Consider the following 12095-nt stretch of genomic DNA (forward strand, 5'->3'; position numbering starts at 1 on the left):
TCAGTGAGAACATTAGTGATTGAGATTCAATGGACCCAAAACAAATTAAATGCTAACTTTTAAAAGACATGGCAAAGGATTGAGAAGTGATAAGTGTCCTTGCTATTGAAAGCTTGCTTGCAGGTACAGCAGCCATTTAAGAATGCAAATAGTCATACTATTTGCATCGCTGATAGCTTGAGAATTATGAGGTTCTACTCCAATTATTATCGGCATGAGTGAGACTAATGTACAAGGAAGTACTTGCTATAGAGAGAAAACAGTAAAATCTCAACAGGAGGTAAAGATTAGAGAAGTTAAGTTTACGGGGGAGTGTAGAAGAACGGTGAAGGCATGCAAATTTGAGTGCTTGGTGATCTCTTTCTCATTTGGAGATGGGGAAGTTTAGAAATAGTCTCAGAAGGAGATGTCAGCTGTTTATAATGAAAGGGAAATTTCTTCAGAATGTGGCTAATCTCTGGAATGCATTATCCCAGGGAACTGGAGAGGCACTGACTACATTTGAAAAATAAACTTATGGATATGAAAATAAATTCTGGGAAATGGAGACAGAGCAGGAAAATTGTTGAGGCTGTAATTAGCTATGATCTTGTTCAATAGTGGGGCAGGCTCAAAAGGACAGGGTGGATGTTTGCATGTTTTCACATTTACATCGCACTGCCAGAAATTTACATAGTCCTGAGTGGATCACAAACTGATGTGGATAATTTGACAACTTCTTCTCCAGGTATAGACATAGCAATAATAACTGATAATATTAATAAAGGGACCAGTTGTGATAAACTCACATGTTAATTAGTTCTAATTAGTATTTACTTAAAAAAATGTTTTGAATTATTTAATAATGATAATATTAACAGTGAATAATCTGGAAGAGGCAGTTAAAGGACATGCAGAGTTCTCCGATCTTGAAGAAATAAGACCAGCCACATAAGATTTAATGTATGGAAGGATTGAACAAATCAAAACATATTTTGCAAGGAGATACATTTAAGGATCTGTCAGAGCATTTGGGGTAGTAAAATGAGGACAGTAAAGTACAGCTTGCAATTTCTGGCCCATTTCCCTCCTGCATCATTTACTAGCCTTGAAAGTGAACGAGAGCAGAGTTTTCTCTCTCTAGCATTTACACCATAATCTCATTCTCTCTCAAAGACTGAACAGAATTATTCTACATTGTCAAATTTTATGACTTTAAAAACTTTGTTGCAACAATGATGACAATTTCTTTTCTTGGCAATGTATTTTATTGTAACCAAATTTCCAACTAAAGATATTCCATCAAAGTACAATAAGCAACAAATTCACTAAAGGAAGGTCATGCTGTCTTGGCAGAGTCACAGGTGACAGAGTATTTCTCTCTATAATGGTTACAACAAGGAAACAAATAGCAAGAAGTGTAGTCTACACTAGGTTTTACCATCACATGTAAACAACATGTGAAAATATCCCATAGGCTGGATCAAAGAATGAGGGGAGACATTTGGTAATCTTACAGAAAATCTGCAATGTAAAATAATACTAAAGATAAGAAAATTGATCCAAGATTTGATTAATAAAGAATACTCTTCTTTCGTGGACGGTCTTACAATATATTTGGGTACCCGAGTTCTCTTCAAAACAAACAGATTTCATTAAAAATGGTAAATGTCCAAAATAATGAATCTGCACATCACCCAACCAATGCACATGATTGCGAGCATTAAACATGAGACTCTTAATATTTCAGTTATCAAGCACCACAAAATGTCAACATTTTATGCATCTAACAATCACATTTTAATTAAAAACTTTTACAATTAGCTACATTACCAAAATGCTACAGACATTGGTCTTCATATAAAAGTAGTGACACAAGATGCACAAAGACATTATAATTTCTGATGTTAAATTTAGGTTTTCTACAAATAGATATACAAAGGAGGTAGAAATTTCAGGCTTTTAAAAAAAAAAAAATGGACCACTAATCCACTGAAAATAGGACAATAATTAAAACGGATTAAAAAAGGCACACCAATAAGATTTTCCTAAAAAAGTGTTTAGCGTATTGAACAAGAGCACATTTGCTCTGCAAATATCAAATTTGGAGAAATTTGCAGTGCTTTAAGTGACAACGCTATAATTGATATAGTCATGGAGTAACAGGAGTACTTCAGGTGGACCAAGAGAAGTTATCAATAATTACAGTGCATTTACTATTTAAAAAGATATATCTGGAATATTCTAAAGTACTGCATTTACCCAAATCGCTAGTTCAACACAATGTATAATACAGCTCTAACACCAAAACACAATGGCATTGATGAATAAAAAGTAAAATGTTAAACTTATCAAAATCTTGCTTTGCTCAGTTGACATTAACATGTATGTCTAATCACTAGAAACATTAAAAAGATTGGCATAATGCATAATACATTTATCTTGTGACTTAATACATGGTACAGCAACCATTTTATCCACAGTGATCATAGAAAACTGAAGTTTCACAGCCATTTTGCAAAGTTCAAACAACCAATCACTGCAAATGCTTGTCATTCTGAATTGTATGGAGATGTTGACGAGCTAAACATTGCATTCACTTGCAAGGTGTCCAAATGGATGCAGTGATCAGTTTTGCTTTAGATTTCATTTTTGGCCTCGTTGTTGTTCAAAGCCTGTTTTCTCTCCGCAATAAATGGATACATGCACTTATCTGCACCCAAGAAACGGTACATGCACACGACAGCTTCCCACGGCATAATGCTGAAATGGAAAGAAGCACATTATTATAAAAGAGGCAACATTCGACTTGCACCTTAAACCCTTCATACTAAACTTGAAGCTTTGTCAACATTTTAAAATATTTGAACAATGCAAGTGCCAGTATTATGATATACAACTGCAGTGCCCTCCATAATGTTTGGGACAAAGACCCATCATTTATATATTTGCCTCTGTACTCCACAATTTGAGATCTGTAATAGAAAAAAAATCATGTGTGGTTAAAGTGCACATTGTCAGATTTTATTAAAGGCCATTTTTATGCATTTTGGATTCACCATGTAGAAATTACAGCTGTGTTTATACAGTACATAGTCCCCCCATTTCAGGACACCATAATGTTTGGGACACATGGCTTCACAGGCGTTTGTAATTGCTCAGGCGTGTTTAATTGCCTCCTTAATGCAGGTACAAGAGAGCTCTCAGCGCACAGTCTTTCCTCCAGTCTTTCCATCACCTTTGGAAACTTTTATTGTCATTTATCAACATGAGGACCAAAATTGTGCCAATGAAAGTCAAAGAAGCCATTATGAGACTGAGAAACAAGAATGAAACTGTTAGAGACATCAGCCAAACCTTAGGCTTACCAAAATCAGCTGTTTGGAACATCATTAAGAAGAAAGACAGCACTGGTGAGCTTACTAATCGCAAAGGGACTGACATGCCAAGGAAGATCTCCACAGCTGATGACAGAAGAATTCTCTCTATAATAAAGAAAACCCACCAAACACCTGTCCGACAGATCAGAAACACTCTTCAGGAGTCAGGTGCGAATTTGTCACTGACCACTGATGTCCGCAGAAGACATCATGAACAGAAATACAGAGACTACACTGCAAGATGCAAATCACTGATTAGCCCCAAAAATAGGATGGCCAGGTTACAGTTCGCCAAGAAGTACTTAAAAGAGCAACCACAGTTCTGGAAAAAGGTCTTGTGGACAGATGAGACGAAGATTAACATATCAGAGTGATGGCAAGAGCAAAGCCCGTGTCGCGGGGTTGGAACGACCTGGAGCGGGGTCATACATCGCCCGGCACGGCTTCATGGCCATGGGACATTCCAGCGCCCGCCGGGGGCTCCAACTTCGAGACTTTTAGACCGGGAGCGGGGCCGTAAATCGCCCGGCACGGCCTAAAATGGCCGTGGGACTTATCATCGCCCGCCTGGGGCTTGGACATCGGGAGAGACATGGAGAACAGGGGAGAGAAAAGACTTTGCCTTCCATCACAGTGGGTTCACTGTGATGGATGTTTGTGTGAATTAAATTGTGTGTATGTCTAGGAATTGTCTTTGTTTGTATGGCTGTGGAAACAGAATTTCGTTTGAGCCTCACTGAGGCTCAAATGACAATAAAAGGTATTGTATTGTATTGTATTGTAAGTATGGAGGAGAGAAGGAACTACCCAAGATCCAAAGCATACCACCTCATCTGTGAAACACGATGGTGGGGGTGTCATGGCCTGGGCATGTATGGCTGCTGAAGATACTGGCTCATTTATCTTCATTGATGATACAACTGCTGATGGTAGTAGCATAATGAATTCTGAAGTGTATAGACACATCCTATCAGCTCAAGTTCAAACAAATGCCTCAAAACTCATTGGCCGACGGTTTATTCTACAGCAAGACAATAATCCCAAACATACTGCTAAAGCAACAAAGGAGTTTTTCAAAGCTAAAAAATGGTAAATTCTTGAGTGGTCAAGTCAATCACCCGATCTGAACCCAATTGAGCATGCCTTTTATATGCTGAAGAGAAAACAGAAGAAGACTAGCCCCCAAAACAAGCATAAGCTATAGATGGCTGATATGCAGGCCTGCAGAGCATAGTCAGAGAAGACACCCAGCAACTGGTGATGTCCATGAATCGCAGACTTCAAGCAGTCATTGCATGCAAAGGATATGCAACAAAATACTAAACATGACATTGCTGTGTCCCAAACATAATGGGACCGTGAAATGGGGGGGACTATGTATAAACATTGCTGTCATTTCTACCTGGTGAAACCAAAATGTATAAAAATGGCCTTTGTTAAAATCTGACAATGTGCACTCTAATTACATATGATTTCTTCTATTACAAATCTCAAATCGTGGAGTACAGAGGCAAATAAATAAATGATGGGTCTTTGTCCCAAACATTACGGAGGACACTGTAGGTTTCTAAAAGACAGTAGGTTTTCTGCCAGAATAGTTATTCAGAATAAATGTGCACCAGGTACCAAATGTCAGATTAACTCTTGTTCCAAAAGGATTAATTGAAAGTGGGAACAATGATACACAAAATAATGTCAAAGAGAAAAAAAGGTGCAAAAAGCAGGATGAAAAAAAATTAGTGCAACAACATAAATCAAAGTGTGCTGAAAAGTGAACATTAGTCTACAATCAAAAACCCAACTTTCTCTCCCCAGGAGGAAAGCAGACCTTTTAAAATAGGATATAATTAAAAATTAAATCTACAGCAGCACATGCAAAAGGCACACTCTTCTGATAGACAGCAGTACATAATCAGAAAAAAAATGAGAAGCTTGCAAATCCACTGGTTAAAGCTGTTAAAACCCATTTATGGACAATTCAAGAAACACAAGGATTGTTTGGATAATAGAATAAAAGGCATAACAGTTGCAACAGATCCAAGATGGCGGCGCTGGCTTAACAGCTGCGGCCCACCTGCAGTCCGTCTGTTTTTTTTCTTTCGTTTTGTTCATTGTCATGTTTTAGTTAATTTTGTTTTATTAAGTTGTGTATGTGTGTGGGTGGGGTGGGAGAAACATGTTTTGGTCTCTTCCTTCGGGGGATGCGACTTTTTCTTCGGTCGTATTCCCCGTCTCCGTCTGCGCCGAGGCCTAATGGCGGAGCGGGCGGCACCGAAGCTGTAGCAGCAACAGCGGCGGCAGCGGAGACCTGACTCGGCCCCGAAACTGTGGCGGCGGCGGCGGCAGCAGCGGAGACCGGACTCGGCCCCGAAACTGTGGCGGCGGCGGCGGCAGCAGCGGAGACCGGACTCGGCACGGAAACTGTGGCGGCGGCGGCGGCAGCAGCGGAGACCGGACTCGGCACCGAAACTGTGGCGGCGGCGGCGGCAGCAGCGGAGACCGGACTCGGCACCGAAACTGTGGCGGCGGCAGCAGCGGCAGCGGAGACCTGACTCGGCACAGAAGCTGTGGCGGCAGCAGCGGCAGCGGAGACCCGGCTCGGCCCTGGAGCGGTGGTGGCGGCAGCAGCGGCAGCGGAGACCCGGCTCGGCACAGAAGCTGTGGCGGCAGCAGCGGCAGCGGAGACCCGGCTCGGCCCTGGAGCTGTAGCAGCAACAGCAGCGGCAGCGGAGACCTGACTCGGCCCTGGAGCTGTAGCAGCAACAGCAGCGGCAGCGGAGACCCGGCTCGGCACAGAAGCTGCGGTGGCGGCAGCAGCAGCAGCAGCGGCGGAGACCCGACTCGGCCCTGGAGTTGCGGCGGAGGCAGCAACCACCCGCGGAGTTTGAACCGTCGCCTCGGCGCAGAGGGAGAACAAAGGGGGAAGAGACAGAGACTTTAAGATTTTGCCTTCCACCACAGTGAGGAGTTGTTTGGTGAACTCACTGTGGTGGATGTTAAATTTGTGTTGATTGTGTGTTTTTGCCATTTTTAAAAATTATATGTATGACTGCAGGGAAACAAAATTTCGTTCAGACCGAAAGGTCTGAATGACAATAAAACGAATCTAAATCTAATCTAAATTGAGAGAATAAACTAAACTGAAGTGCTCAATGTTCAAAAGATAACCTATTCCTCTCAGAGTATATGCAGTATAGGACAATAGCCTTTAAAGATCAGAACTAATATTCCACATTCACTCTACCTATTGTACTTGAGTTTGGCTGGATTGTATTCATGTATATTATTATCCGATTTGATTGGTTAGCATGCAAAACAATGCTTTTCACTGCACTTCAGTGCTGCCAATTGTCCCGCATTGAGCGTGAGACTCACGCATTTCATGAAATTCTCACGCTGATCACAAATTTCTCACGCTCAAATTTAAAAAAATAAATAAATGAAGTTACGAACAATTTAATTTGCCCGAGGCTTCCAGATCTCCTCCACACTCACCAATGCGAATAGTTTTCTGTCGGCGGGTTTCCCGCAAAGAACGAGCAATTTAATTGTCTTAAACTGTTAAGTACACTATTTAAAATGGCAAACTGCAGTACATTTGACTTTCATGGAACCAAAATCAGCAGGTGCTGGAAATTCAAAATAAAGCAAAAATTGTTTTAGAGGCGAGTAAAAACCATGAGGGGAATATATAAGGTGAATGCATAGTCTTTTTCCCAGGATATGTGATTCAAGAACTAGAGGGCATTGGTTTAAAGTGGAGGTGTCCAATCCGGCCCGCGGGATGATTTGGGGGAAAACAAAAGTAGTTTTGTTTCTCTCCTGCAGATGGTGTGATAGGTGAGACATGGCAGTGGTCCCAGCACCCCCCCCCCCCACCGAGGCACCGTTCACACCTCACCTCCGGCAGCTCTGTGTCCGTCGGCCGTTCTGTCCACAGCCCATGGAGTTTTAACCCCGGCCCGGAGTGGAATGGGTGAGTGGGGGTGTCAGTGCCGCCTCCGGAGCCGCGGGGATGAATCTCGGGCTAAGGCTCGGGCTAAGGCTCTGCCCGACTCCTGGGTCACTGACCCTCACCTCCCCCGTACCCCAGCAGGACACAGAGCACCTGGGTCGGCCCACGATCCCGGGGTGGGGGGGGGGGGGGGGGGAAGATACAGAAACGCTACCAGGGCATCGCCAAGTCTCCGCTCACTCCGGATGTTGTCGCCGCTACACGCACACACACACTGACTCGATTTGATACTGACTATGGGTGCTGTCTGTACAGAATTTGGACATTCTCCCTATGGCCACATGGATTTTCTCTGGATATTCCGGTTTCTTCCACATCCAAACGAATTGCAGGTTTGTATGTTAATTGGCTTCTGTAAATTGCCCCTGGCATGTAGGATGGAACTAGTGTATGGTAGATTGCTGGTCGGTGTGGACATGGTTGGCTGAAGGGCCTGTTTCCATATATATGTTTTACATAAATATCTTAATTTAATTGAACCATGTACGATTGAATATGTGGCATTATTTTTGTCTTGTTTCTAAAGTCAAAGGGTAAGGTTGATTGATTTATTTGTGCAGAACATTGATGGAAGTCCGACTCTTGCCTTGTTTGTTTTTTTCATATACATATACACACACACACACATACATACAAACACACATAACAGCATGAATTATAATCTGATTTCCATACATGAATATACTAAGGTCATGCATGTGCTGCACCTGTTGATCAGAGCCTGGCTCGACTGTGGAATGTAATTAGGAATGTGATTTAGCCTAACCATATTCATACCTAATCCAATTTAAAGCATAAATGTTGCATTCAAGTGCAAGTTAAAAGACTTGCTACAGTATGCACCAGATTGCACAATTTCAAGCTGAAAATGCAAAAGCTCACTCCTCCCACACCCTCCCCCCCCTCGGTCGCTCCATTCCCTCGCAATTTTTCACTCTCAACCAATGTTGGCAGCCCTGACTTCAGTACACATGACAACTTAACAGCACAAATACGAATGTGCCCTTTTGAAAGCCCCAACTGCATCCAAGGTATTAATAAGAAACAGAACACAAGTAGACAGAAAGTTGTCCACTGATCAAAAAGGCATTAGATCTTAACAGGAATCTGGACATAAATGTAATGCAATTATCTTTTGAATTTCAATGATAAAGGGTCCAATGTCGCACAATAGAAGGCAGTTTGGGTAAAATTATCATGGGACTACGTGGTATTGAATACTATTCATTACTGGCCCTGCAGTTCGAGGAACCTACAACGATTCAAGTGGTGGAAAGACATTCAAGTATACATTAATGCAAGATGCAAAAGTGATTGTAGTTTAAAGAAAGGTGTACAACTCAAGTATATTGGACTGTTTAAAGATACAACATTTAAATTATCTAGCAAAGCAGAATATTATTCTGACACATAGTTTCTAAAATTGCACTACTTCCCTGAACAATTCCTATCACCAATAAGGTCACACTGGGAATGCAAAACTATTCGGAAGATGGCTATTTTCAAAGTGTCAGTTTCAAAATAGCAGACAGATACTTTGTCATTCAAGTACAATAAACAGTTTAGGAAATCAACAATTCAAAGCCAATCACAACTGACATGTTGGTATGCAAACAAATTCTAAATAATAGGCCAACATACTTCCTTCACTGCTCAAGACAAGCATTTGTAAATATGTACTGCTAAGACAAGTGTTTGGTTTGTTATCCATTCTTTCTTGCTTAAATGACAGATTTAACATTTAGATTGTACATAGGGATTTGCAATTGAGTAACATTAAGTGATAGCACATTTTAAAAAGGAGCATCTACTTCAAAATGATCAAAATTACCACTTACATCACCATGACACCGTCTGCAATTGATCAGGAATTGAAAATAGTCATGTTTGATATATCGTATTAATGAAACAAACCTTGAAATTAATGACAATCAAACATTAACCAGGAGAAGCAGCATTTGCTGAAATAAAAACTAGCTTCAAATCAAAGATCAGAACACAGAAGGGAGAGAAAATTACATTTGCATTGCCTTGGAAAGTATCATTAAGTTTAAGAGGGTTCAAGCTATAGAAGTCTGTTAAAATGTTTACTTTCACATTGAAGTGTTTCATATAGTCCAAATGTCTAAAACACTCTTCCACATTGCTGGATAACGAATCTAATGTTTAAATCCTTATCCACTTACCTCTTCATGAATGTTACAGTATACATTATTCGAGGTGTACAAATCATCGGCTGGTCTGTGAGTATGGCTCTCATCGCTTCTTTCACACAGTACTCTGGTTTCAAAGGCGGAAGGAAGGGCTCAAATTCTTTCCTGCAAGGTAAAAGTTATAGAAGTCCTTTTGATTTTTATACAAAGATTAATCTCAAAATTCATTTCTGTCAATAGTGCATTACAAAAAAAAGCATGTCAATGAAGTATTAATGAACTGGTATAGTTTTTATAGGGAGGTTATCCTGTATAATTCCTTTACCTTGCACACAAACATGGTGTCATAGGTAGAGAAGATACCACCTGAAACTTTATACACAAAAAGTAAGAAGGAGAGAGATTAAAGGAGTCCAAAACAAACAGCAAGCGTTGATCCAACCACTTCTCTACCTACTCAGCCGTAAATATAATCTGCCTGTTTTAACAAGCTCTATTTCATACCAGCCTAGATTCAAAGTTTGACTTGCACAGATTTTCCCAATCAGAAAAAAAGTTGGGGGCAAAAAAAGTTTCAAATAATTCAGACCATTATAATGACAAAAGCACCAATTAGTCAGACTAGAAATGAGATTAAAAATACAATTTCACTAAAGGTTTTACAAGTATAAAAGGAAATGCCAAGAAAAACATCCTCAGAAAAAACAAGTAAAGGAGTGGATGTAAACTAAAACATTAATATTCGCAGTGGTTCTGAACTGGAGGTAGAAATACTACAGGTCTTCGTACCTCACTCTCCCCCCCACCTAAAATAATTAATGGCCACATCCTACTATAGTTGCCCTAGCAAAAAAAATTATTTTAAAAAGTAACCACACAAGATCTAGTATAGAGACAGGTATAAAAGGGAGGGTCTATGAAAAAAAGTGGCCCGATGCTAGTAACAACAGGTGTTTTAACAGAAAGACAGCAAGTTTAACAGTGATAAAATGATAATTGGTGGAAAATTTCCATGAACAAAAGCCAATGTAAATCTGCAGACAAAAAGTTGACCTTGTATTCCAATGACTAATGCAGTTTCAAAGGGCTTTGAAAAGGTCAAGGATGTTTACAGTTTACTAGAAAATTCCCCCCGAAATTTTAGTGCATGCAAATTTGCTTGGTGAGTAATTACCATGGTAAAAGTGAAAGTATCTGGTTCCTGGAACTACAAATATTTTATACACAGCTTAATCCTTGGGTTTAGTTTATTTATTTATCACTTTTGCCTTGCAGCTAAATTGATCACAAATCAAGCACCGTCTGAAGCTGGTGCACACCTATCATGTCAGAAATTCAATTTTGAAAACCAGTCCTTTTCCCCCCCATTACACTTTTGTGGCCTGAAGTAGTATTGTGTCACTGCACAAGTGTAGCAATCTTGGCTTTAGTAATCAAATGCTTTTAACCTCCAAGTAAATGGCATATAATTAGCAATACATCATGGGAAACTAGTTTTCAACTACAGGTGCACAACCTTTTATCCGAACATCCAAATAACGAAAACCTCCGAATAGCGGACATTTTTTCGGTCCTTGAAGAAAGGTCCTTAAAGACGTTCAACGAGGGCGGCACGCAGAGGTGACAGCAGAACCTCCGGTCGGTCCTCGAAGAAAGGGGAACTAAATCCCCATTCATAAAAGAGAAGGTGAGGGTATATTGCGCGGGAGGGTTAATAATTGACAATCTGCTGCTGCCTGCCCGCTGAGTTAAAAAGTTCCCACGGTAGACTCACGATACACAGTGCATCGTGAATCTTGCGTGGGAACTTTTTAACTCAGCGGGCAGGCAGCAGCAGTTTGTCGCTACCTTCAGTTTCACCTCACCTACACCCCTCTGCTTCCCGGCCATGTGTGTGACCCCTTCCCTCCCCTCTCCAGCTCCCCGCCCATTGCACCGGTGCGGGGGCTTTGCACTGTCTTCACGTCGGCGATGCCAGCAGGTCAGTGCCAGTCACCGGAGACGTCAGGACCAACGGGACACCGATCCCCAGGCCCACTGCAAGCACGGAGATCCCAGAGACCCACAGCCAGCAGCAGCCCAGCCCCGTTCCAACTCCAGAGGAACACGCTCCCCGTAGGGACAGAAGCTGATGGTGTGCAAGGTACGTCTTGTTCTTGGGGTTGCGGATGAGGGGGCGCAGCTCGGGCTGTGACGTCTCCGGCCACCCCCCTGTACAGGAGCTGAGACTGGGAACTGTGGGGTTGTTTGCAGTTGCAGAGGGAGGGGGCAAGGGCGGTACAGTTCCCAGTCTCAGCTCCAGTCCAGGGGGATGACCGGAGACGTCAGGACCAACGGGACACCGACTGCAAGCACGGAGATCCCAGAGACTCACAGCCAGCAGCAGATCTAGCCCAGCCCCGCTCCAACTCCAGAGGAACCCGGGTTGCGGATGAGGGGGCGCAGCTCGGGCTGTGGGCGAACTGCCACTTGTCGCTGTAGCGGCCCATCGGGGAGCGGGTTCCTGTAGGTCCTGACGTCTCCGGCCACCCCCCTGGACAGGAGCTGAGAGATGTCAGAACCACCAGA

The 12095-nt window shown here is 42.1% G+C and overlaps 1 protein-coding gene across 1 annotated transcript in view; it reads right to left on the reverse strand.

The window, feature by feature from the left end:
• Window positions 1–1224: 1224 nt before the first annotated feature.
• Window positions 1225–12095, reverse strand: part of rdh10 (retinol dehydrogenase 10) — a 59135-nt gene continuing 48264 nt past the window's right edge. Inside the window, exons 4-5 of the mRNA XM_033019296.1 lie at window positions 9561–9692; window positions 1225–2742 (exon numbers count right to left, since the gene is read on the reverse strand). Coding sequence (XP_032875187.1) covers window positions 2619–2742; window positions 9561–9692 — 256 coding nt within the window. The 3' untranslated portion in view covers window positions 1225–2618. The remainder of the gene's footprint in view (window positions 2743–9560; window positions 9693–12095) is intronic.

Source organism: Amblyraja radiata, chromosome 4, assembly GCF_010909765.2.
Source record: "Amblyraja radiata isolate CabotCenter1 chromosome 4, sAmbRad1.1.pri, whole genome shotgun sequence".
Taxonomy (NCBI): Eukaryota; Metazoa; Chordata; class Chondrichthyes; order Rajiformes; family Rajidae; genus Amblyraja; species Amblyraja radiata.